A 27,519-nucleotide genomic window follows, 5' to 3' on the forward strand; every position below is an offset into this window, starting at 1 on the left:
TCTGTTAAATACAAAGATTCCATCTCTTCCTCAGGAAGTCCCTGAGCCACAAACCTGCGCAGTTGGCATGAGTTTTCAAAGAAAGAGTGCTGTACCTTTGTCCTGTTCATGTGCTTTTCCCTAAGCGGATGGTCCTGGAGTCAGGATACCAGCCAAGATAGATATTTGGTCTCAGTTGGGACAGCCCATTAAGGCAGCACAGGGTTTTATCCCTACTCCAACATGCATGGAGCCAGGCTGACACCATAAGATGGATATGCACTGCCACATTAGCATGAATGTGGTAGGAAGCATCTCTTACCCTACACAGTGCTTTCATGGGCAAGACCAGGAACTTATTGAGGCAATTATCCTGCAACTGCTACAGGCCTCCTGCAAGTAAATCATCATAACAGACCATTAGAAACCACCTCTCTGCAGCAGATGTTTCCTCCTCTCTCAGAAAGAGAGCGGTTGGCTCGCATGGAGGTTCAAGAGTTCTCATAACCGTGGAGCTATTTTCTCCCTGAAGAACTGAGCATTCAAATTGCCAGGCAGAGGGGAATTTTTGAATGGCACAGCTCTCTAACCTTTGCGATTTCAGAAAATTAGCTGAAAAAGTAAGCAGGCTGATGCAGCTCTGCTCTCCTAAATTAACATCCTTGGCCTTAAACCTGGGAGTTATGTCCCTGTTTGGGGTGAGATGGTATCTTTTGCAATCTCCTGGTTTGATGTATTTAAAACACTCTTTGATAGTGAGACAAGGTGATTGCTGCTATGCTGGAAAACCCAGGTGCTGGACTGTATTTTAAATTACCTCTGGGATCAGGCAGCCCAGGAACACAGATATGTAGGCTGCAGGAGCTTTTGTAATGCTTTTCATCTCAATATGAGAGACTGACAGTATTTATTTAGATCACTTTGAGGAACCAGGCAATGCAAGGAACCCCTGATACCCTCTCAGGAGAGCTACCACTCTGCCCAGAGGACAGACAACCTTTACACAGACAGCTCCACTTGAGCTCTGCCAACACAGATTTAATCTCACAGCAATATCTGAATGCATCTAGTTGGTTGAGGAGAAAACATTATTAGTTTCCTCATGGGTAGGGAATGTTATGTTCCTACACTATGTAAAAAAACCCTGTGTCATAAGAAATTTCAGGAAACCTGGTTGTTTCGAACTGTGCTCCAAATTCCTACCCAGAGAAGGCAGCCCCAACAAGACCATATATAATTACACAGAGAGCAAGGGAGATGGGCTTGTTTAGTCTGGGGGAGAAAAGCTGGGGAGATCCAACCCCAACCCACAACTCCCTGATGGAGAGTCACAGAGATGATGGAGCCTCTCTTCTGGCCCTGGCAGATGGAAAAAAATAAGGGGAAACACCTCAAGTTGCACCTTGTGAGGTTCAGACTGGATAAGAGGATGAAATTTTCCCCCTGGAGGGTGATGCAGCCTTAGGACAGGTCGCAGAGAGGTGGGGTGCCTGTCCTTGGCTGCGCAAACCCCCCCTCTGATGTTGGTGAAAAACCTACTCAGAGTAGGAGTTCTACACCAGAGAAACATTCCAGGTAACGCTTCTTTGATTTTATAACCTCCCTCCTGTTACTGTCAGCTGCGCATGTAATTGAGGATGTGGTTTTTACAGGTTTTCCCTTGTTAATTCATTGCACTCGCAGTTGCTGCTGCCTTTCATCTCAGCAGATGCTCCTCAAAGCCCCATCCTGCCACAGCTCCTCTCTTCCATCATCTTATACAGGGTTGCCACGTGTTGTGGATTCACTCAGCTGCAGGTGTCTGCATGGACTTTTCCCAAATCTAGCAGCACCACAGGTCTTTTAGCACTTAGACAACTAAAGACAATCCTTCCTTTGCAAAACCAGCTAGCCAAGTGATCCTCCATGCTACTGCAGTAGTCTGATGTCCTAAAACAACCAGACTTGACGTGCTTTGACCTTGTGGGAGAGCTGTAGACTAGTGCACAGCAAACTAAAAACCCGCAGATGATAGGCTTGCCTTTGCTATGTCACGTTCGAGGATCCCTTGCACGCAGCCTACTGATGCTACGTTGAAACCCACGTGTTGAAACCCAGCTGACCACACAGTACCCGCAGAGCAACGTCCAGCCCTCCCAAGAAACATCAGCCTACCACCACGCGAGCTGGAGTTTGTCTGCTGCCTCCTGGAACCCCAAAAAATCAACCCTGGGAACGTCCTGGATCTAAAGCCCGTGCCACCATCAAGGCAACTGCACGTGCTGCAGCGATGTCTGGGGTCTCCCGACACACAAGGCAGCCTTGTGAGACCAACAACAACGGTTCACGTGTTGAAAACAACCTCCCCAAGGCAGAGCTCCCCCATTTGGGAAAAGAAAAAAAAACAAAAACACAAAACCAACTTGTTTGCAGTTGGAGAAAGTGGGAAAACAGTTCCCCTGTTTCCCAGACTTCAGTTGCCTGAAATCCTGCAGCTGCATTGCTTCAGACTGCTGGTTACTTATTCCTTTTGCCTTTGAGCCTGAAAACCTCCCAAACAGGGATATATCCTTCCTTAGGCATGGTTTGTTGCATTACTTTTGCTCTCATTACAGATGCTCTCCTTTCAGCATGGACTTTTTTTTCCCCCTGGTCTCTTGTTCTGCTTGATAGAGCAAGTAGAGCTCTAACCACAGCTCTCTATGGACCCTTTGGCTGTGGAAATTACCAAGACACACTTATAGTTTCAAATAAAAACAGAACAAAAGCCAAGTATTAAAATCCCCACGCACACTGACTCCAAACACCCCATCAGAACTAGTGGGTAGTTATCTCACCATCAAAAAAAAAAACCCCACCCCAAAAGCCAAACTGTGTGAAAATAGCATTTCCCAAAAATGAAAAAAAAAAAAATCTCACTTTCTTGTCTCAAAGTGATTCTAACCAAGAATAATCAGTTGGTCACTTTGGCAGGTGCCAGAGTGACCAACATATATTTTCACATAATAAAACTAACCCATTCCACCAAAGCCACATGCATTTTGGTGGGTGGCTACAGTGACCTATGCAAGCCTTTGCTTGTTCCTTCTCTTCCCCTCCTGGCACAGCTGGGGCTGTCTAATGAAGAAAATTAGCAAACTCCTGCAGAAAATAAAGTAAAAGAGGCTATTTTTAATCCAGAGAGGTTCAGCAATCTGGATTGCTGCATGGGTCCACAAAGAGTAGTACCAACACAGCTCAAAGTCAGGTGGGATGCGGATGTTAGGTGGTACAGGGGGTCAGTATCTGGGAATGGGGAACGCTTAAGCTAGCTCTGCTACTGCCAAAACCGTCAGGTTTAAGAGCAACACTAAAAATAGACCAAACTCATATGCAAAACCAGTTTCGGAGATGGGTAATACAGCCTCTGGTCCTAGGCGAGTCCTTACACTACTTCTTATCAGAACTGATAGGGAATTCTCTGACAAAATGATTTTTCAATTGGAAAACAGCAATTTCTGTGACATCAGACGTTTTCTTGACAATACAGTATATCTAAAAAATTAATTCAAGTGCAGACCAGTAATTTCCAGGCTCAAGCATAGGACAGCCTAGTGCCAGTAAAGCCCTGTATTTGTCTCCCTGTTTGTTACCAGTCTCTTATAAGCACTGGAACGAGATCTATCAAGCCACGCTTTGACCAAACACTCGAGGTAGAACCACGAGGTTAACGTTCTGGCTTGAATCCCCCAGAGCAAAGCTTCCTCCAGTGTCTTCTGCATCCACGACAACCACCAAACCACCAGGTTACTGATTATCCTGGGCCAGGCAGGCTTTCTTGCACATTTTTTTAAAAACACACCTTTCTTCCCATGGAGTAAGGAACATGTTTTACAACTATTTTTGTGCCATCTGCCCTCCTGCTTGCTTCGTCTAGCCCAGATCATCCCCCCTTAAGGAGTGCAGATCTACAGCTCGGCAAGCCCTGCTCCTAGCCAAGCCTCTGCGGCACGATGTGTTTGAGGACAATCTGGGAGCAGAACTGCGCAGGACCAAAGCAAAAACATATTTCCCCCCCTCTCATCTAGGGCCAATTTCCAGCCCGGCAGAGCAGTGCAGTTGCTCCAAGAGGGGAGCCAAGAAGCCTTCCAGCCTTCAGCTCCCCATGCCAGTCCCAGGAAGGCAGCAGCAGGAGCCGATCTGTTTGTGTTTCCGTAGCCCGCTCCTGAAGGGCACCTGCATAGCTCCCCAAGGGCAGACCGAAGGTGCGTGCAGCCACAAAACCATAAGCGCTGCGGCTCTCCCAGCTGCACGGGCCTTGGTGTAAGCTACCGGCGCAAGCGGAAGCTTAGAAAAGCCAACGTGTCCCCAGTCAACCAGTCAAAATTAAACAAAAAAAATCCGCTTTCGAGATGTCAAAGGCTTCCAGGCGCCCAGGGGCTCGGGGCAGGTGCCTCCAGCCCCGGCCCAGCAGCTGCTCCCCCTCAGCCGATGAGGAGCGGGGAACCCCCTCAAGCTCGTCCCCACAGGGCCGGGCAGCCCCGGCTTTGGACAAACCGAGGAGCAAAGCCGGCATGGCCTCTCCTCCCTAGACGAAAGGTGGGATGGAGGCGGCCGTGGATCCGTCCCCGCCCGCCCCCGGCCCCGCTCACCCGTGCCCGGCCCGCCGGTCTCCTCGTCCCGCCGCTCGCCCATGGCCGAGGCTCCCTCCTCGCCGTTCCCCATCGCTCCGGCCCTCACACCGCCCGCATGCCGCCCCGCACCGGCCCGGCCCCTCGGCGCGGCTCCGCTCCCGGCGGGGCCCCGGGAGGGCGCGGCGCTACCGGGCCGGGCGGGCCGGCGGGCTCAGGCGGCGCGGGGCGGCATGCGGGGCGGGAGCGCTGCGGGCCGCCGCCATCCGCCGGCCCCAGGAAGTGAAAGGGCACCGCGGAGGAACGGCACGGGCGGGCGGAGGCTGGGCCGGGGCCGGGGGCGGGCGGCGGCAGCGGGGAAAAAAACAGAAAGTGAAAACTGAACCGGAAAGAGAGCGCGGCCGCCGCTTTCCTCTTCCCGCGGGTCACCGCCGCGCCGGCAACGGCCTTCGGCGGCCTCTTCCCCCACCGGTCACCTCCTGCCCCGGGCACCTTCCCTCACTCAGTCCTTCCCGCAGCCCCGCAGCCCCTTCCCCGGCCACCTCCTGCCCCGGGCACCTTCCCTCACCTCAGTCCTTCCCCCGGCGCTTTGTTCTGGGCTTTCCCTCAGCCCCTTCCCTCAGGGCCTTCCTCTCTTTAGCCCTTCTGGTCCTTTCCCTCATCTCCTCCTCCCCTTTTCTGTGGCCTTTACCTCAGCATCTCCCTTCACTCCTCCATTGCCGTCCCCGCTGCCCCCCTTGCCTCTCCGGGGGTGGGGTACACCCAGGGCCCCTCATGGCCTGGCTCCAGGCCCCACTTCACGGCAGCAGCCCCTGTGCAGTGGGGTTGCTCGATCGCCCCTTTTAAAGAGGATTTTCCCCAGGGTGTTTAAAAATGCCCTGTCCCACACAGATACTCGGGGGCTTGCTCCTCTGTTGAAAACATGGACGTGTGTGGCCTGGGGGTGGATTTGCTTCAGGAGTGAGGGGGATAAATGAATGTTTAAGCAGGAAAAGTAAATAAATAATCCAGTTTCCTCCCACCACCTGGGATCTGTCTTGATCACCCTGGCATGGAGATGGTTTGAGTAGCTGCATGTGAACCACCGGGTCAGGTTGTTCAAGGCCTCGTCCAACCTGACCTTGAACACTTCCAGCGATGGGGCACCCACAGCTCCAATGTCTTCCCACACTCGGCACAAAACATGTCTTGCGTCCAGTCTAAACCTACTCCCTTTCAGTTTAAAACTGTTGCCCCTTGTCCTGTCCGTACAGGCCCTGGTAAAAAGTTTCCATCTTTCTTACAAGCTCCCTTTATATATTGAATATATATATTGATTAGATTGTAGCTTTCTAGCTGCACAATGGCCTCTAGCTCCTCCTTCTTACCCATGCTGTGTGCATTGGTATAGAGGCACTTCAGGTGGGCTATCGACCATGACACTTTTTTAGAGGAATGTGCCCTAATTCCTCTGAGGTGTTTCCTTTTTGGTTCCTAATACGTCAGCAGCCCCTAGCTCTTCTCTGTTGCTCAAAACTCCATCCCCATTCTTTGCTAAGTCTAGTTTAAAGCTCTCCATACAGGTCTGGACAACTGCTTGGTGAAAACTCTCATGCCCCACTTGGTCAGGTGAATCCTATAATTTGTCTCCTCCTTCCTAAACCACTTCCTCCGACTGGGAGGATAGAGAACACCGCCTGTGCTCCAGATCCTTTTAGTGTTGCTCCAAGGGACATAGTCTCTTTTGATGGTTCTGAGTTGCCTCATCACAGTATCGTTGGACCCTACATGGAATAGTAGGAGTGGATGATAATTTTTAGGGTTCACCAGGCTCAGCAGCCTCTCAGGGGCATCACAAATGCAGCAAACAGCCAATGTTGCAATCGACGTTGGAGCAGGGAACAGGGCGATCCGGGCTTGCCCAACCTCTTACGCAAGGGGTTGTGTGAACACAGTGTGCCACATTTTGGGTCAAACGGTTGTGTTGCATGATCGCCCGTTTGGCCATGCTGTGCAATGAGTGTGGTGGGTGCTTGGAGAGGAGCCCACCTGGGATTTCAGGTGCTTTTGGCAATGAGCTGTGGCTGATGCTTTGGCCGGAGATCCATGGTGCTGTGTCCGCACAGCAATGTGTATGGTGGACGCACTGTGCTGTTACCCAGCTGAGCTAGTAAATTTATGGAGAGGCTGATTCCCGATCCTTGCTGGTGTTTGCACAGCCCATTTGGGTGTTTCTATACTTGGCTCCCCCGTGCCCGGGCTCTGGTTTAGCTCTGCTGACCTCGTTGTGTGTATTTTCGCAAGCTGGGGTAGTCATAGCCTTAGCAGGAAAGATTGGCAAATGAAGGAAAAAAGGAGAAAGAACAATGAGACGACAATGTGACAGCTCACTTATAAGTCACTTATTACTCAAAGCAATGCTACAGGTCAGTAACATGCCGTTACAGATATTTTACCCATCCTAAGAATTTGCTAATGCAGTGGCAGAGAGTGCAAAGTGCTACTACGCAGTGAAAAAATGAAGGCACGGGGAAGAGTAAGTTATTTTTCTGGTGTCCTGTGGTCAGTAAGGGCAGTGTTGATAGCATTCTCATGCTCCGACCATGTAGCAGTGTATGTCCAATTTGCTAGATCCACTGATTTTTCTAGCTCCTGCTGATATATCAAAGAAGGGAATTCTTGCTGGTGTTGCTGGTCCTAAACACAGCTAGCCTAGGCGTAAGAAAAAAGGCTTTCTGTGTTCCCATGCCATAGTACTCGGGTGAGGTGGGACGTAAATATCTTTGCAGGGTCAGTGTCCCCAGTTGCTCTGTGAGGGTGGAAGATAAACAGCCCCGTGTAACCGTATGCCTCATCCCAGGAGCCAGGAGAAGGGCTGAGCGTCTGTAAGGAAGAGCAGATGTGCAGTCAGAGCCCAGGTTTCCACCTCGGGTGTGACTGTTCAGTCGCCACCGCAATGAAACACGAATATTCTAGTGTTAGGAATTACTTCTGATGAGGAAAGGTAGGATTTCTGGTGAGAGCTCCTTTCTCAATGATCTATTCCCATTTCATCTATTAGAAGAACAAGGAATTTCAGGGAATTTTGTCATTGTTTTGCTGGGGAGCATAACTGGAGCTTCTGGAGGTCAGACCGTTTCTAACTGGAGGTTCTATGTCGCTGTTTGGTGTTGTGTGCGGTCTGTGCAAGAGGGAGAACCCATGATCTAACTGTGGTGGGGACCTAGTTCCTGGCAATACTCTATTTTGGCTTCTTTGAAAGAATGACTCATAAAATTCTGGCATACTTGCAAGTCTAAAACAAAGTAGTAGCCATCTGAAGATCTATTTCCTCTTTTATTCAGAAAAAAAAATGAATGATGCCTGCAGATGCTGTCAGTCACTCTGAAAAAGAAAATAGTTGCAATGAAATAAGTCAACAGGGAGGTGGAAGCAGCAGGTCTTGAAAACGACAGTGTCCTCCTGCTGAAAGACAACACGTAACCATAAAGCAAATAATGAGGTTTGAGATCATTACTGACTGCGTGGGGCAGCGTCAGGAGTCCCAGCTGCTGCGTGAAGTGAATAAACAGAACCTATAAGCGCCGGATGGCATAGGACCTGCGGCTCTCCCCCTTTTTCCTGCCATCTGTGAATCACGGGACAGCAGATGACACAGAAATACGTGGAAACACTGAATTTCTCTTTGGTTTCCCTCTATTTCCTTATAATGTGTGCCATGAGAGATTGGCTTGGCTTTCGCTTGGTTTCCTAAGGAAACAAGGTTTGTGATCGTATTATTTCTGGCTGGCTGGCTCTTCCATTAACTTTTGAAGCTGTTAGCCAGTTTCAGCCCAATTTGACAGCAAGGTAGTGGTTTCACAGACTCCTTTCTAAAATTTTCTAGAAAGTCAGTGGTCTGCTGGAGGGCCCGCTTTCTCTGCTGCTCGTGAGGGTGGACTTTCCCCTTAGCTGCTGTGGGAGTCCAGATGGGAGGAGGTCATCAGTGGCTCGAGGTAATTCTGAATAAATGCTTTCATTTGCGTAGACCTCAAAACCAAATCATAAACCCCATGGCTGGCTGAAACTGCTGATGCTCAGGGTGACTGTTCTTTCATTGGCATGGCTGTTGGGACAGATTAAAGCAGGTCTAAAAGGTAAAATGCAAGCACGTAGAAATATCACGGCTGCCTTTTGGGAGGGTGCTGAAAACCCCAGTGTTCCTCTGCTGAGGAGACTTTGGACAGACATGTCCAGAGGGGAGAAGGGCAACTGCAGAAACCGAGGAACCGCAGGCAAGTGGCTACCGCAGGGAGAAGAGGCAAGATGGGCTTCTGTCGCAGCGGGATTCTAGCATGGTTTTATGTCAAGATGAAGTTTCCCTTCCCAGGCAGTGCTTTCGGGAATGAAGCTGAGAAGGACCGTTCCTGACTGATCTTTTTGTACAAGTCTGCACCAAGAAATTGCCTGGTTTTGAACAGAAATGAGCCTGAACCAGAAGCCTCCCTAGATGCAGCATTGCCAGGCCAACCTGGAGGATCAGATTGGCACCAGCATCTGTTGTTTGAGGAACTTCTGATGTGCAGTGGTAAAATACCAATTTCAGAGCCATTTGGCTTGGGAAATGTTGGCTGAGGACCTTACTGAAAGAGAAAAGAGGGGAAAGAGACCTTGTGGGCTTGTTTGACCTCTTTAGTAGCCAGTTATATTCGTCATTCCTGCTGGTATGCCCAGAAAAACTGCAGAGCTCTTTTTAAAGGTGTCATGTCCAGAGCATGAAAAGCTTATGCAAAGACTTCTGGGCACCTGAGAAGGGGTGGGAGCAAGCAGCCAGCTCAGAAATGGCTGCTGCTCACCACCACAAAGGTTGAGCCCCTCTGCTTTAATCCAGGTGGACAGAAAGAGGTTGGTTCCCACTCATTTCTGCTCCTACTCACTTTTCCGTAAAGGAGCGTCAAACCAAACTGCAAGGAAAAGCATGAAATGCAAAGTCAGGAATTTCTTGACCCAAAGGTCTACTTTATTTTACAACACTGTCAAGTGTTATTATCCCCCATAAAGCTGTCTTGCCACATCCTTCACTCAACTCAAGCAAAACCTCCATAATAATTTTGGGATCTTGCAGCAAGACAACCAAATTTTGCCTGAGACCTTTAATTTTGTCATGTTTTTCAGTAATAGGGAAAAGTCTTCAAAAATACCACAGCAAATACCATCTCCAGCTCTATACAGATGCAGGAATCCTCCGGCATGATGATACATGTGTGTGTTTTCTCTGAGAATGACTGTAATGTTTCTCACATACTTTTCCAAGTCTGTGGGTGACAGACAGATTGAGATTAAATGCAGAGGATTATTCTTCCCTGAGAAACAGCTGACTGCGTTTTCTCCCTCAAAATCTTCCTTCTTACTTTCCCAGAGTATGCTTATCTAGATAGGCCAGGACATTCTCCAAGCCTACCGATCCTTCAAGAGTCTTCCATCCCTTCAAGGAAATCCCAAATAACTCTCCACTTTACGACATGCCCATTAGTGACATGCGTCTTCTTGTGTTTGTTGGAAAATGCGTTGTATTTTCATTGCCGCTGAGCTCTGGTATTTGCCCACGGTGTATGCGTACACTTCCCGCAGTAAAGCGCAGTTAAAATTTTCGTTTTCTGGCTTTATTTATTCTTGTGTTTGTTTTTTTGTCTGCTTTGGCATCCTGTAACTTCCTACATAACCAACTTTTCGTTCGAGTTGTGATGACAAACATTTAAATAGTTCTAGCGGCATTGGGGAATCAGAACCAAAGTTGTTAAAACAACCAACCAACCTCCTACAAAAGCCTCTAACAAAACTCAGCTTGTTTTATGGTGTTTTCACAACGGTGTAAAACCACACACCACATAGGCAGCTACGAGGTCCACTCAGGAAATGAGTCAAAGATGACAAGAATGTGACAAAGTGCAGATGAGCATTTTCGGTGGTGAGCAAGTGATTTTTTTTCAAGTCTCTGCCATTTCCCACCTCAACTTTTAAAAATCATTACTGAGGTAATTATTAAAAATTAATAGCTGTGCTGCCTAGTCTACATTTTTGCAATGTAAACCTGACAATCTGTGAAGATAGAGTCTAAACATTAATTATCACTCCTTACCAGGCACACGACTGGAGCCAGGAGATACAAGCTCTTTCTGTAACCGAAATTTTACTGTTTGATCATGGCAAAATGCGAGGCTGTGAGTTCAAGACTGTCCCGATTTAAAGAGTATCTTTTTCTTCTCTTGCAGTAATCAGCCCTGTAGTAATTAAAGAGAGGGAGCAATTGCAATTGAGCTGATACCAGCTTGTGTGAGGCTGGAGTTGGTCGTACCACTCTTATTTCAGACTATCCGCAGACGCAGGCCAGTGATCCTGTTCAGCTAAGTGATATTTACAGTGGATTATTTTCTCGTAGATGGAAATTTAGATTGTATCCATGATCCTCCTCCACAACTGTGTCTTTCCCACTTTGTGTTATTTCCAACCTCTAATCCACCTCCTTCCACGTAATCCTGCATTCTCCCTACAGAAGAGCCAGGCGAGGCTGAAGAGGGGCTGGCTGGTCTCAGAGAATAAACGTTCTCCTGCCATGAGCCACATCAGCCCATGCAGTGATGCTTAAACCCCTGCGTCGGGCAGATGTTATCAATCCATATTTTACAGAGGAGAAAACGGAGGCAGAAAGTGCTTTGCTGGAGGCCAGAAGTGCATGAGGTTAAAATGCAATCGTTCCTGGCCTTCTGCTTTCAGGTGTTGTGTATATAAAGATATGTTTTGAAATAGGAACCCTGACTCCTGATCCTCTCAAACTGAGGCAGACATTGCATTTACCTCTTCTTATTATTGCCCGCGTCATAATTTCATTATCTGCAGCTGATTAACCCCCAGCACTTTTTTTCTGAAGTTAATGCAAGGCATACTTGATTTTCTTTCTACATGAAAGTGGCAGTACTTCTGTGCTGACCAGAAGTTTCCCACTGGAGTTATTTAATTTCATCCTCCTGCAATGGAAAATGTTTCCTTTAAAATTAATATTTTCACGAGAAAAATGCCCACTGCTGGAAAACGTTGATTTTTCCCCCAAAGCAGGGAACAAGCACAGGGCGGATTTCTATTTTAGAAGTGTAGTCACTGCTGAATAGTAAGAAGCAACATAATTTTACTTTTTTTTTTTAAATTTTTTTTTTTTTTTTAAATACCATTTCATCCTTTAGCATGCTGTGGATGGAAGGGGGAAGCAGGTGTTCTTCAGTTAGGGCTATATAACCTAGAGAATAGCTCCCAACCACCTGAGAAATGCACATACAAATGCAAAGCAGGTGGGCAAAATGAAAACCATGAACAGAATTGCAAATGCATGGCAGGATGGTGAAGTGAAGGAACCCTGCAGAATCTCTCCTCGGAGGAGCAGCTCTCCTTGCAGATCTTACTCCTGCAGGGATTGTTTGGGGTGAAGGGGATTTTTTTTTTTTTTTGGTCTCTATTTTTAATCCATTTCTTATGTCTCCTTGCTTACTTCCTCCAGCAATTTGGGAAGAACGTCAGGGGAAGACTGCAAGACTGTGAGCGTGATAAAAATAGGACACACAAGAAAGCTGATACACGCCTCCTCTTTAAAGACCTGGATGTAAATGAGAAAAGGTTAATAACACCATCGCATGGCAATTGCCCAAGCTACGGGCAGCTGCTGACAAATCTGGGCTCCGCTAGCGAATTCAAGGCGTCAGTGTTTTGAGTGCGTGGTACCTTTTTGAGAGTTCAGGAAGTGCAGGGTCAGGTTGCGTTTCTCAAACCAGCACCCAAATTTAACCCACACGGACGCCAACCCACAGGTCTGGTTTCTCTTTGGGTAAATTGCTTTGCCAAGGCAAAACAAACATACAGGCACCAAGGCCTCTTATAAAGTCCTCATAAATATCAGCTACCTAAATAATCTGTTGGGAATTAGGACAGCAAATGCTTTGTATTTCTGGATGTGACTACACAAGTGTGGGGCAGGAAGGGGAACCTGGCATGCAGGGGAAGAAAATCCAGGGATGAACAGCAGATAACTGCACAGCCTGGGTTCTTTCTCCTACGTTTCTAATTCAAAGAACAGTAATTTAGAGATGGAGGAGGAGGGGAAGGTGGAAGATGAAGCCTGTGTATTACGTGTCTCTCTGATTTCAGTCCTAGGTGATCAGATGGGAGAAATAGAGGAGAATGTGAAAGGTTTTAGGGCAGTTGCTGACATTTATGTTCATATTCTGAGTGTGATATGCTCATGTTTGGCTCCCGTCTCCTGCAGTTTGGTTGCTGTGGCTTCTCTCCCACTCTGTGACCCTGGGATCAGCTGCAGTTGCTGTGTAGGGCTCCTAAGCTGAGGAAAAGGATGTACTTGGAGCCATGTCCCTGCAGCAGGTGAGCTGACACGCCACTTGTCTCCCATGATGGGGTCTGGATATCTGAGACATCAGGAACGCTGTCAATGGTTTCATCATCACGATCAAGCCAGGGATGTGGCTGTTTCCTGCAGGTTCTGCTGCTGCCTCCATATGCACATGGTTATTTTGGAAGCTTTAAAATCAAGATATTAAGGAATGCATCTTACCCCAGCTCCTACCCTGAGAGAGCAGAGATCTGGGGTAGCCAACGGACAAGCGGTGGAGAAGGGTCGCCCTTTCCTGGGTGAATCAAGTGGGAATCAAGCGATTCAGGCTGTGAATCAGCTTTGTGCTGATTCCTTTTTGTAATCTTTGGCAAATCACTTTTCTAGCTTTCTCTTTTCTCTGTCTTACCTACTTGTAAATTTTGCAGAGCAGCCCTTGACAAGACGACCCAACAAACCGGAGCGCTCAAACCGTAGAACAAATAACTAAGAAATGGCAGAACTTACAGAGAGGCCCGGAGGCCCGGCTCCCCGCTCCGCGTTGGACGTGTGACGTGCTGTTTCCAGGAGGTGATATCATCACTGATGTAATTACCACGGAACTGGCTCTGGTCAGTCCTGCCACCCGAGTGGATACTGCTGCCATCTGGGACCCAGGGAAAACAGTCCCACCACATTTTTGGTACACACGTTGCCCCAGTTCTATCCCCCCCGCCCCAGTACTCTCTCCAGTCGGCTCCAGCACACCCCAAACCACCCCTTGCCACAGCAACTCCCCCAAACACATTCTCCCCCAGCTCGTGCACCCCATCCCACCGCCGCACGGGTGGCCGTCCCAGCCTGTCCTTTCCCTCTGCGCCGAGCCCCCTCCCCAGCTCTCCACAAGCACCAGCTGCCCCAGCCCTTCCTCCCCCCAGAACACCCCGTGTCCCCAGTTCAGCCTCCCAGCATCTCTGCGTATCCCACACCAGCTTCAGGGGCTCCTCCAGCCCCCCCAGGCCCTGGCAGCACCCCAGTCTCTTCTTACCAGTGCCACCACCACCCGCTCCCTGCACACACCCCAGTGCCACCAGTTCCTGCGTCCCACACCCCAATTTCCCTGAGTACTGCCTGCCCCCACACACCAGTTCCCCCAGTACCACCTCTGCACAAACCAGTGCTCCAGTGCTCCCAGTATTCCCCTCCCCACACGCCAGTGCCTCAGGTACCACCTGCCCACACACCCTAGAGCCCCAGTACGCCCTAACCAATGCTCCCAGAACCCCACTCACCAGTGGCCCCAGTAACCTCTCCACACACACCAGTGCCGCAGTCCCTGCTCTCCACATTCACCTGTGCCCCCAGTACCTCCTCGCCCCCACACAAGTGCCCCCAGTACCCCCTCCCCACACACACCAGTGCCCCCAGCACCTCCTCCTCACACACACCAGTGCCCCAGTACCCCTCCCCCCCACCAGTGCCCTCAGTACCCCTCCACGCACACACCAGTGCTCCAGCATCCCCTCCCCGCAACAGCGGTGCCCCCAGTCCTCCCGCCTCACCCGCGCCGCCCGGGCACTACAACTCCCGGCGGCCGCCGCGGCTGGAGCCGGGGCCCGGGCCCCGCAGGCGGAGCGGAGCGGAGCGGAGCAGGCCGGAGCCGGCGGACCCCGGCGGGCCCGGGCCATGGAGAGCCCCGCCAGCAGCGGCTCCCTGCGGGGCGAGATCAGTGCGTGGGGGGCGGCGCGGTCGTGGGTTGGTGGGGTTTGTGTGCGTGGAGGAATAGGGCGGATCTGCCCCGGGAAGGGACGGTGGTGGTCAGCGGCGGGGGCCGCTGTCAGCGCGTGGTTTGGGGGTGCGCGGGATGGGGTGGGCAGGTTTGGGGGGCGAGCGGCCTCTCCCGCGGAAGGGGACAAGAGGAAGGTGAGGATGCTCTTGGGACAGCCCCCGCTTCACGGCGCGGGGAATTGTCGTCGTTCCTCCGTGAACTACCGTGCATGTGTGACACGAAGAGGCGGTTTTGGGGAGCCGGAGGAGAGGGGCTGGCTGCCTCCTTGGAGGGAGATGGTGGCGGGCGCCATGGAACGCTCCGGAGGGCCCAAACCCCGGCTGCCTGCCGGGTTACCTCCGCCGGGCTGGAGGTGACGGAGCTGCTCGCGTAGCTGCTGAGAAAGGAGCCCTGGGCTGGGGCACAGCAGCCTGGCCCCGCAGCAAAGACCGTAGCGGCTGCCAGGCTGCGGCTGCGGGGCTGGTTCCCCTGGTGGGGATGCATCGGCAACCGGCCGTGTTCCCCCGCGCCGCGCTTCGGCGGGTGCGGCAGAGCCGTAAGCCATGAGCGATGCTGCGCCGCAGATTTGGGAGGTCCGGCCTCGCCTGCGGACTTCCCTCCTGCTCCGTAACCCTGGGTGCAGCCAGCTGGGGCCTGCGAGCCCCGTCCGTGGGGACTGGTGTTACCTCTCGCGTGAGCCTGCCACGTAAGGAATTGTGTGGTAGGAAAGAGGAATTTGAGGAGCCTGCAATTTGCAGGTTTGTTTGGGTTTTTTTTTGAATATATGATAGACCTTTAATGAAATGCTGCTGGGGCTTGTTCTTCTTCCCAGTCCTGTTGGTGACAAAGTGATGCTGCTCGGTGGCTGGCAACTGGGGGGCTTCATCCTCATTTGGACTTCTTGCTTCTCTTGATGTATACCATGAGAAGCTCCAGTGAAGGAAAAACATCCTGCCCAGGGATACTGGCAAAGGGAGTGAGGATCTAACAAGCAAATAAAAAAGCCTGCACATACTATGTGCTGTGAAAATGCTGGTATTCGTGATTCCCTTTCAGGGAGTGATTTCAGTCCACCATACACCTCAGTGTTGTGTTATTCTTTGGGCCTGCTCCATCTTTCATAACCACTGGCTTGTGTTGGCATTTACTGCTTTACGCTGATATATAAAATGCTTCGTTTAGGGATGGAGAGAGGGATGGTCAGTCCAACTGAAATACATGACAAGGTGTTTATTTTTTTAAAATAGGCAAATCACCCTTTTTCTCCTGCTCCGTCAGTCCTTGCCTTGAAATGGGGGTCTTGTGGAGATGTATTCAAAGAGGAGGAACTGCAGCTGCAAGGTCTGGTTTGCCGATGGTTTTTAGTATCGACCTATCGACCTTTATGCGAACAGCACCATACTGCTCCTATAAGCCCTGTTTTTGCAGGGTACCAAGGCAGTTATTTTTACGGAGAGGATGCATTTATCTTGCTGGCGGTTGCGTAAAAATGTGCGGGTTTGTTCTTTACTCATTGCTACCTTGAAAGCAAAACACACCTGAAAGAAGATGATATTGTCAGCTAGCACTGGCACATGAAGCCCAGACTTGCCCCATGTAGGTGTAGATGTTCAGCAAAGTTGTCAAAGCTAGAAACTTAATTGTTGAAGCTCCACTGACTTTTTGGAAAGGTGGTTTTGAGGTGGGCTGAGTTGCTCCCTGGAGGTGGAGGTGTGCCGTTTCCCGTGATTTCAGATGGAGCCAGGAGGGACAGTACTTCTAGCGCTAAATAGTTAAGAGTTCGCTGGGATGAATCTGGACCTAATGAATGCTCCTGGGGTTTGTACTTGGATAAAGTTTCAAGGAAGTGCAGCAAAGCATTTCAGAAACTGTAAGGGAACCCAGCATTACAAGCAGTCCCTGAGAGAGCAGTAGTCAGTGGGGTACCCACAAACATGAAGCACCCGATTTAAAATCACGTGCTGAGTGGGGACATGGTGCAGAACAAACTCCTCATTCCCAGCCCTCTCTTCTAGCTGCCAGCCCATGTTCCCCATTTGCTTTTCTCCAGCACAGAGACCCATTTGCTCTGCATGTATGGTTTTATTTATTTTACCTATTTATTTATTCTTTCCTCTCTAGGCTTCTGGGCTGATCGAACACCAGTTCATGAAGCAGCCAGGCGGGGTGAAATCCTGCAGCTGCAGCAGCTGATAGAGAGCGGAGCCTGCGTCAACGCGGTCACCTATGACTCTATCACCCCATTGCACGAGGCGAGCCTGCGAGGGCAAACGCAGTGTGTCAAGCTCCTGCTGGCTGCAGGGGCCCAGGTGTGTATTAGGGTCTGATCCAGCTGGGAACTTTATCTTGGTGTCTGAAGTTATTTCTGGGATCTGGATTCTCCCCATTTAGCTTTAGGCTCCTCTTCATCACCCTGGGCTTTCTTGACAGTCAGCAGAGGATGGCAGGCCTCTTCAGAGGGTGTTTGAGCTTGATGAGGACTTTAAAAAAATGCCTGGAAGTATTTGTTTCTGTCTCTCCCCTTCTCTCCTCATTGACTATCAACAGAGCCCCAGCTGCCTAGAAATATAATGTAGATGACTCGAGTATCTAAAGCTAGCTGGGTTGAAGGGACCAGAAGGGGAGCAGGGGATTTCTATTAATTCTTTTGCTGCTGCTTTTATTTCTTTAATATTATTATGGAAACAAAAATCAGCTAAACTAGAGTCTTTGGATATAGCTGGTGACGACTGTCTTCAAGGGCTTGTGACTTCTCATGCTGAAGACAGCCATCCTCAGAGCAAAGCCGGTGGAGCATGTGTGTGCTCTGTAGTCCTTCTCAGGGCAAAGTCAGCCAGCTTGGCTGAGTCTGCTGATGAAGCTGGGCTTTGCACTGAAGCAGAGAGGTGTTGTGTTGTGTTATGTTGTGTTACTCGGCTGCAACACTTGTGACCTTTAGCAGGCAAATGGTAGAAAAATATAACAATGGAAATAACAGCCTAAACTTGTGACACTAATGTACGTCTGTGCCCTGAGAGTGATGGGAACAGCGCAAGCCAGGTTGCTGGCAGCAGCAACCAACTCTTTCCTGAGTCCAGAATATTTCTAGGGTTAAAAGAAGTGAAAATATACGCAAGAGGGTACTGCCACACAGCAGCTTGCGGGTACCTAACATTTTCTTCTGCCTTGAAGGTGGATGCCAGAAATATTGATGGCAGCACGCCGCTCTGCGACGCCTGTGCCTCGGGTAGCATAGAGTGTGTGAAAGTGCTGCTGTCCCACGGCGCCAAGGTGAACCCTCCCCTTTACACAGCCTCTCCTCTCCACGAAGCCTGCATGAATGGTGAGCCCCCATGGTCTTATCTTTGCACAGTTATTTGCAGCTTGTGGGGGGAAAAAAAAAAGCCACGTAAGCTGTTGTTGCTCATCAGACCATTACAGCTTGCAAATATTTCAGCCTTACGTGGGCACATCTCCTGATGATCGCAGAATGCAAAGCGCTGTGTTATTGGGTGAATAAAGCCATCCCGTGTGTTGGGTGCTTTTATCTCACGTCACAGACATGGGGTAAGACGTTAGGCAGATAAAATGCCCGCTTCTTAATGCTCTGTTAGAAAACATTGAGCCAAACCAGTAGCTTTGCTCTTGTGGGCAGAGGGGTGTTTGCATTCTTTCCCTCTGATCCAAGCTGTGATGGGAAAAATTGTTCTGGTTAAGACATAAGACCGTCTGAATCAGATGGTCGCGTCCCAGACCTCTCCTGGTTGTTCAGAGCTGGTGGATGAAGCTGTCAGGTGGGAAGAAAGTGCCAAGGCAGTGTTGTTGCCTGTATTGCTTCTTGTCCTTCTCTCAGCCTTTTCCAGCTGGATGGTCTGTCCCAGGGATAAGAGAAAACTTCAAGGGCCAAAATAATGTCCCAGCTGGCACATGCCAGCCGTTCTGTGGTCCCCCCATCCTCTGCTCGAGCCTCTTCTGGACTTTTGGATCTGGGTTACGGAGCAGGAGCAAGCATCAGAGGTGGCTGTGACAGCAGCAGAGGCAGGGGGGAGCGGCAGAGGGGTATTCAAGTGTAATTCCTCCCCTGAACTTCCACTTGCGTGGATGCAACAGTGGGATAGCTTGGATGTGAGAGCGGCAATGTCCCTGTTAGATGATTGTGACTGAATCTGTTAATCGTTTTGTGCCCCAGTTTCCTTTTTGTAAGGTGTAATACTTTCTGTCTTTTCCCCTTTACTGTTTTCGTTATATGCTGTCCTGGACAGCGTTTCCCTTTGACTATGAAGGCTGTGGGAGACAGCATTTTTGACAAACAGGTAGTTACTTAAATACCTACCTGTGAGCTCTTGCTTAGCTTTTCCTCGTTAAGCCTTTTTCCTAAGGCTTGATGGTGATGACTGCCTGCTTTCCGTCAAGTCGTATTATTAGCATTGGAAAAAGTAAAGCTGGAGTGGTCTTGAAGGTGATCTAATCCACCCAGGGCAGGATCAGCAATACAACCAGCTCCACGAACAGCAGGCGATTTAGTGCAAACCCTTGAATTCAGTTCGGTTTGACCTGACTCCCTGCGAGACCTGTTAGCTTTAGCTCAGTGCCATGCAGATGTGACTCTTTCTTGCGTCCTGGTCTCAGTCATGGTCCAATACAGTGTATTGTCTTGGCTCACAAGCATTTCTATTTTGCAGCCATCACCCCAAATATTAAACAGGCTTTCTGTGGGTCAAGCTGATGTCAGCATGCCGTATGCTCCCATTTGAGCTGGATTCTTTCTTTTGACTCAGACCTTCCCTTTTCAAAGGTAGCTCAGAGTGCGTGCAACTCCTCATCGATGTTGGCGCAAACTTGGAGGCTCACGACTGCCATTTCGGGACTCCCCTACACGTGGCCTGTGCCAGGGAGCATCTGGACTGTGCAAAGTTGCTGCTCAAGGCAGGTATGGCAGCCACAGGGTTTACTTCTGGGTGGGCAGGAGATGGTGGTGTCTGTGCACAGCATTCCCTTTGGTGCTCCCCAGTGGCGTTCTTGTCGAAGAGCTTATTCGTTCACAGCGTCATATAGGTGACAAAGGTGAAAGGTTTTGCCTTTACCCCAGCAAAGCTTAATGCTTAAGCATTTTTTCAGCATATGCCTGTCAATATCCAGTTTGTGACATTCACAGTGACATTCCCATTCTCTTATTTTAATAAAATTCAGAACTCTTCAGCCCCCTAGAGCAAAGTTCTAACTTCTTCCCAAAAGTAGTATCAACTGGCGGGCATGTGTTCAGCTTTGGTAGCCCAGTCATATGGTTTTGGATAGGTGTTAGGGAGAGATGTTAGGGTTCGATGCTGTGCAGAAGATCACTTCATACCTCAGGGAGATCTGGTTAGTGTTATGCCCAGATGAGTTTGCTGGATGTTCAAGTCAATGTTCTGTGCTCCGGGTTTCACATCCCATTTTTCTTGCTGCCAGTTCTGGGGGAATTTGGAGTTGGAGTTCCTGTCTTTGCCTGTGCTTACCAGGAGGAGATTTGGCCCAGGTGTAAGGATTTGTTTCATTGAACATTAGTTGTCTAAAAATGACACATCTAAACTAGTCTGTTCCCAGCTCCTCCAGTTCCCTGTCTTGGGCACCCATTGATTGATTCCTCAGAAATACCTGTTTCTCCTTGTTATTTATAAGGTGAGTTCAGTGTGGTTATGCATATCTAAAAGTCAGTTGTTTGAATTCAATGAGGTTCATCTCACCTCCGCTGAACGAGTCAGTTGATAAAAGGTAAGCAGTTGTGTGGGTATGAGAAGGACATTCTGCTATCAGCTTATAAAAGCCAAACTTCCTTAGTGAAAATACCTGCAACTAAGATATTGATCCTGCAGTGGTGTCTGATGGTAAGCGGCCACATCTTGTGGGTCTGGGGTATTTCTATGAACAAAGATGCCACTGTTTGCCTTGAGTGGGAGCGCTCCGTTGAGATGACTGGGAATGGCTCTTTGCTGGCTTTGGACAGCACAGGTTCAGGAAGCAATTCTGAACTTCACACTCAGCAGCTTATTTACCTGGTAACATGGACTAAAACCCTTTCTCTGCAAAGAAAACATAAAGCCAGAGAAGAAAACTCATGCATTGCCAGCACCAAGAACTTGTTCAGCAGTTTGGTTTCCTGTTTGTGCTGTTTTGTTTGGATCTTGTTCTAGCTGCTCGTGCGTGTTTTAACAGCATTTTTTATTCCAGTCAAACCACTCCTTACGTTTGGGTCAAGTGAGGCTTTCATGAACAGGTTTGTTTTTCTTTCTGGCCTCAGGGGCAAATGTGAATGCTGCTAAACTTCATGAGACAGCCCTCCACCATGCAGCAAAAGTGAAAAATGTGGATCTGGTGGAGATGCTGATTGAGTTTGGAGGAAACATTTACGCAAGGGACAACCGAGGAAAGAAGCCATCGGATTATACCTGGAGCAGCAGTCCCACAGCAAAGTGCTTTGAGTACTATGAAAGTAAGTGAGATAAGACGCCCTGCCCCAGGAATTCAGTGACTGCGAACTCCATTGCCCCACATTGTGATTCTCGGTCCACTTTGATTTGTAGATCCCTGATCATCTTCCTGTGAAGGTGTAGAGATCTTGGTGGCAAATGTGTACCAGCTCGCTATAGGTTAGCTCTGCTTAATTGTGGTTTAATGACAGTGGTAAGATGGTCCAAATCATACCATCACTGAATTCAGGTCCCACTCATGTCTCAGCATGAGCGTTTATGCTTTTATGCATTAAGTCAGGTCAAGGAAGTTGCCCAGTTGAAAACTCATTTTATTTGGGGCAAGGAGTGTGTTAAACTTCAGCTGTACTGGCTGTCTGATTTTGGAGGAGACATTTGACTGAGGTCTGAGGATGATTTTAAGTCAATCTTTGTGTTGGTTACACTTAGAGGAGTAATTCACAGACCCTTCCAAGCATTTGCGGACTGCTGCTGCACTATGCACTATGTGATCCTAAACATCATAGTCATAGAATGGTTTAGATTGGAGGGGACCTTTAAAGACCACCTAGTCCAACCCCCCTGCCATGGGCAGGGACATCTTGCATTCGATCAGGTCACTCAAAGCCTTGTCCAGCCTGACTTTGAACACTTCCAATGATGGGGCATCCACAACTTTTCTGAGCAACTTGTTCCACTGTCTCGCCACCCTCATCATAAAAAAAATCATCCTTACAGAAAGAAAAATTTCTTCCTTATTGAAGAATAAAATATTTTCTGGCTTTGCAGTCCTTTGTGTGGTGAGCACCATATAGCCCCTTCTCCCTCTGACTTCTCTTCTCCCTGTAGCAGTCTCTTCTCCAAGTTATTCCTTGCTTTCTTTTCTTAGAGCAGTAAAGTGTGCTGGTCTGGCTGCAGCTGAGCTGGCTGAAGAGACTGAATCCTACATGCCCATAAATACTCCTTATTATCTTGCCAGAGTTTACTGCCCACTAAACCCAGCTGGCAGGATTGCACGTGTAGTGGCTTTTCAACACAGACTGTTGTAAAAGTACTGTGCTAGCTTTATTAGTATTTTTTTTCCTTTTGATTTGTATTACTAAATTCAGGACTAGATCCAGACAAATGCAGACCTTGGAGGGTGGTGATTGCTGAGGTTATGGGGGTAGGGATAGCAGCTTCTTGTGAATGACAGCTTCCAGAGCAACATGCCCGATTGTCACTCTATGTCCATGCACGAGCATCGACACCCGACGTTGAGGCTGCAGGCTGGAGGTCAGAGGCTGTCTGGAAGGGGCTCGGGGAGTTTTCTTGGAGCTGTCAGTGGAGTGCTGAACGAAAAAGGTTAATGCAATCCTTAGATGGAGAAATGGAGCGGTAGAGAAGTGTTGGAAGTATGTTTTGTTCCTATATACAGTGTTGGTGAGGCTTAATGCAGCATCACTAAGGGAAATCTGAAAGTCTTGGAGAGCCCCAGTGGATCAGAGCAGGTGATCCCGTGGGCACCGTTGGCCTTTGGGAGATGCAGGTGAGGAAGGGAGCTGGGAGAAGCGCACTGCAGCTGTGCTTAGTGTTTCTGGTGGGATCTGCATCGGGATGAGCCTTGAGAGAGCACGCCCGTGGCTCTGCAATGCCTTCCATAGGTCTGGGTGCTGTGGGAGGTCGAGCGCTTGTAAGCAGAGCCAGGCTTGTGATCATGGTGGGGACGATGCCAGGCATCACCTTCCTGGGAGGTCCGTGCTGTGCGGGAAGATCAGCTGTCTGCTGAGCTGCAGCCCTAACTTTGGATCCTCTTTTCTCGTTCTAGAAACGCCTCTGAGTTTGTCGCAGCTCTGCAGAGTGACGGTGAGGAAAGCTGCTGGGCAGCGAGCACTGGAGAAGATTGCCAAGCTAAATATTCCTCCGCGACTAATCCAGTACCTGTCCTACAACTGACAGGGGTGAAGGTGGCTGGGGAGGACGATATCTTTAGCTCCTGCAGTATGAAGTATCTCTCTCTTCTACCTCTCCCCAAGGAACTAATTTTAATTTAAGCAAACTGGTGTAAATAGTATTTATGAGGCAGCACTTCCTCTTCTCCGTGGGCAAAGACAGGCGCAGGCAAGGTGTAGCACTGTCTTGAAGTTGTAACCTCTCCTGGGGTGATCTGTTAGACTGTGACTATGTTTGAGACTGTAGCACTTGCTCTTTGAGCGGGATTAATCTTGCCTAATTTTACCTGTCTCTAACCTAAAGGCATCTCTGTATGATCTAGTCAGGCTCCCTTTGCAGTCAGTGAAGAGAAATAGATCCTTCTGGAGCATGATTCATCTGTCCCGTTTTAGATGCCCGTGCTGGGATGACACAGTACGCCTGTCTCTGCTGACTGCAAAGGGATTTAGAGGCGATACTCTCGGATGCGGACATCTGTGTTTCTGCAGTGGGAGTGCTGGATCCCACTTCTGTGTTAATAAACTCAAGTGACGACTGCCTAATGCCAAGGGACAAGGTTTGAGGGACCTGCATGCTCTAGCTGGAGGCAAATTAAGTCCCCAGCAAGCTTAGGACTAATTAGAGGCACTACAACCGGTTACTGACTTTCCATGAACTTCAGCGGGCTTTGGCTCAACACCAGCAGTGAGGACAAACTGCTGCCAGATCAGGGTTGACTTTGCTCCTTCCTTGCTGAAGATGAGCCAGCTCTTACTGTAGAGTTCCTCTACGGTAACACCATGTCTAATTTTCAAGCCCAAGCAAGAAGCAGGTCTCTCTGCAGGTCCAAGGATACTTCCCTCCAGACGGCTGGTCCTAAAGAATATTTCTCCACTTGCTCTGAGCAACTGTGGCCACTCTGTTGGTTTTATGTGAAAAATAAGTGGCAGAGCTGCTGCCCAGTGGCACCTGCAGTGTGGCAAGAGCACATCCCTCGTGTAGTGGCGTGGCAGATCCCTGTGGTGTATACCCACACATGAAAGACGATAGGAGGGCTGAACTCTGCCTTGGGTTTTGAGATTTTTATTTTTATTTCTCCCTTTCTGAGTTTCTCTCTAAATCCTGGAGCCTCTTCAGGGGTTGGCAGTGGGATCCAGCCCTGAACCGTGTGCTGCTGAGTGTTGCTCTCAAATCCTTTGGCTTCAGCAGGCACGACTGCAGCTTTGTTCTTCGGTGATTTAAACCTTCGGGGTGACATTTTTATGAGCTGAGCCAAAATTGTCGTCTACCTTCCAGATGAGACGTTACGTGTTGTCTGAAGGTAGTAACCTACAGGGTATGTGGTACTAAGGGGATGGGGCTCCCTGATGTCCTCATGGCAAGTCTTAGCACTGTGATGAGAGCAAATTCCTCCTCTGAGTGACAGCAAATGTTACAAAATCCGCTGTCTAACGTGGCATTGAGCTAACTCGGGGCTCTCAACATCCTTCATGCTGTGAACTAATGCTTGAGAGCAAACGGCCGCTTGCCTGCTGCCTGCAAGACCTTGTGCTCCTGCAGCAGGCACAATGGGGCTCACCCTCGGGAGGGAGGGGGAAAATAGCATAAGCACAGGGTTAAAGAGCTGAGGTGGAGCTGAATGCACTTTAAAGGTGACCAGCAAATCACTTTGTCTTTTTCATTTTTGGTTAGGTTCATTCTCCCCCGCATCCTTTTGTTGTTTTCTCTCTCTTTTTTTTTTTTTTTTCTGTGCTGTATCACATAGAAGAGGACAGAAAAGTTTTCAAGATCCTGCTCTTTGGGGGATTGTCTGTTTATAATACTGATTTTAGTGTTTAAAGTATTAGAAATGTGAAATTGCCAAGAAGCTCAGGGAAGCCCTAGAGATGTTTATTGTGGGATTGATCCCTGTGATTGGTAGGATAAAGGCTTTGTATTGCATCTTTCAAAAAAAGCTTCCTCTGCCCAAAAGGCATGTCATTACAGATAAATATGTGTTAGGAAAGTGCACCTTTTGGTAATCTGGGGTAAAAACCTTCCCTCTTGGTTCAAATTCAAATCCCTTGTTAGGTTGCTTTTTTAACATTGCCTAAGTTGGTGAAGTAATGAAATGGTAGAGTCCAAGTTTCCAATGTAAAAACAAAAGACTCCTCGAACAACAGAGAATAAAATTACAAGTTCCTATTTATGTCAGCTTTAGTTTTTTCCTCTCTTTCAAGTCACCTCTCTGGGTAAGTCCTAAAATTTTGTTATTTCTTTTTTTTTAATCTCTTTTAAGATGTCCTGCTGATCAGTGCATGCATCCAGGAAGGACTTACTGAGAGCGCTAAGCACCTCTCATTTGGTGGCGATAGCCAGACTGGTTCAGTAGCAGTTTTCTTGAGACATCCATTTGTTATGGCTGTGTCTGAAGGGAAAGATGTTCCAGGGAAGTCCTTTGAGAGCCCACGAGCTAGAAAACAGCAACCGAGTCCTTGCCCGGTGTGCTGTGGTACTGAGGCAGGTGGCTGGATCATGTTGATGACCTGATGGTCATGTTTGCTTGTGTGTTTCTGGGTTTCTAAACTGCAAGTGAAAATTGAGATTGAGACTCTTTCTAATCTTTTATCCAACCCGTCTAGCCCTCGGTTCTTTTAATCCTGCAGGCATTTCTCGGCTGGTTCTGAAGCATCTTCTGAGCTATTGCGTTTTACAGCTCAGAGTAGAGGCAAAGTAGATGCCAAATTAAACTGATGTGATGCTTTGGATTCCCTTAATATCTCAGACTGCAATTTTTGCGGCAGTTAGCAGTTACTGCACGAGTAGCGGCGTCATCCTTGCCGCAGGTATAGTCTGGAGAGCTGGGAATCACTGCAGCCATCCCAAATTAAGATAAAAATTAGAAGCTTTGGAAGATAGCGTTGCCCTAACAGGGGTTGGGGGGCTATGCTGGGGGTCAAATTTGGATTACAGTGTCTCCTCTCCTGGTGAATTGCTGAGGGTACCTCCATGTACTGATACAAGAGGCTGTCGCAGGTTGTCAGAGAGCCAACCCCAGCACTCCGCTTCTGCAAACCCATCGCACTGTGCTGCCCTGCTTGATGTGACACACAGGAGCGGACGGCTCAGGATCACCCACAAGACATCCCAGAGGCCGTGGACGCACTGTTGTGTATCCCATTAAGCCATATACTCATCTCTCACGCACCATCACATCGCAGGTGTGGGTTGGGAAAGGCAGTTGTGGCTGCCCCCAAGAGATTCCTCCTCCCTTTATTTTTAGACTGGCTGTGTTTTGTTTCTTATGTTCATAAGAAAGAAGATCTCAAGAAGACCTTATCTTCTGGAAGTTTTATGTACGTCAACTGGGTGATGTGCCCTCTGGCCATGTTGACTGTTCTCAGTTATGGGTTAAAAACCTTGGAGATCCCAAGCACCCAATTCACTCTTAGTATTGGGTGTTTGGTTTTGGTGGAAGCTGAAGGACTGGTGGGTTTGCAAAGAGTTTGGAGATTGTTGGGAATGAAAGAGACTGTCTAAATCTTGGGTATTATTAAGTGAAACTCCTTGGCTGACTCTGCTTGGGTTACACCCTTTGCTTTACTTTTGTGTCAGGTTCTGGCTATTATTAGACTTCCTTCACCCTTTAATCCAAACGTCAAATCAGCGCATGAATCCAATGCAAACAAACCCAAACCCACCAGGCCAGTCCTGCTTTCATCCATCCGATTCTTGGGCTCCCCAAACTGCAAACCCAGTTGAGTATTTTGGGCCACCTCCCCTCTCCTATGGGTTTCTCCTTCCTGCACCACCAGCTTTCCTATGGGTCCAGCAGCATAGAGAGCACTCTGAAATAACCCTGCTGCTTCGGAGAAGCCCAGGTGAGAACAGGGCTTGGCTTTCATCTGTGAAAATCATCTTTCGGACAGTCAGCCTTGCTCCTGGGCGCTGCCGGTTGCTGCTGGCTGGGCTTCCTGAGGTCGGCTCGCGAGCGGGAAGCTTGATCGTAGTAGCTTTTCTCCAACTATGTGAAGTTTGTCCAGAAAAAACAAGGTGTGCCTGAAGCTGATGCCTTGGAAGAAAGCCTCATGGCACTGAAGAATTAAATCCTTGTAATGCCAGCAGCCGTTGCTTTCCCTGGATGAGATGGAGAGGAACCAGCCTTCCCCTCCACGCATGGAGGAAAGGTTTGTGCCGTTGGTTGCAGCTCCCCAAGTCTCAGCGTAAAGATGCAATGGAGGAGGGAAGATGTTGAATGCAAATAGGGTTGGTTTTTTTAATTATTTTTTAATATCTTCAGGAGACTTTGTACAAGAGAACTGCCCTAACCTTAGCAGCAGCAAAGACCTCAGTGTGCTCTGGAAGGTGGCACCTGAAGATGAGTAATGCAGTGGTTGCATCATGTTTGGAGCTAGCATGAGCATGAAGTATCTGTTCTACCTCTTAATTAGAAAAAAAACAAAAAACCCAACAAAATGCTGAAGACCTTGAGTATTTACCTGAGCTTTCACACACCCTGTTCGTTGCTTCCCTCCTTTC

The 27,519-nt window shown here is 48.9% G+C and overlaps 1 protein-coding gene across 1 annotated transcript; it reads left to right on the plus strand.

Moving 5' to 3' along the window:
* Positions 1-14,583: 14,583 nt before the first annotated feature.
* On the plus strand, positions 14,584-23,025 carry ASB13 (ankyrin repeat and SOCS box containing 13; the record flags this gene model as incomplete). The annotated part of the gene is made up of 6 exons (XM_082014123.1): positions 14,584-14,626; positions 16,787-16,974; positions 17,837-17,987; positions 19,440-19,574; positions 20,922-21,113; positions 22,898-23,025. 6 exons carry the CDS (start codon positions 14,584-14,586, stop codon positions 23,023-23,025), a joined length of 837 nt encoding a protein of 278 aa, XP_081870249.1.
* Between the last annotated feature and the right edge of the window lie 4,494 nt (positions 23,026-27,519).

The sequence above is a fragment of the Phaethon aethereus genome, assembly GCF_964289735.1.
Source record: "Phaethon aethereus genome assembly, chromosome: 1".
NCBI lineage: Eukaryota > Metazoa > Chordata > Aves > Phaethontiformes > Phaethontidae > Phaethon > Phaethon aethereus.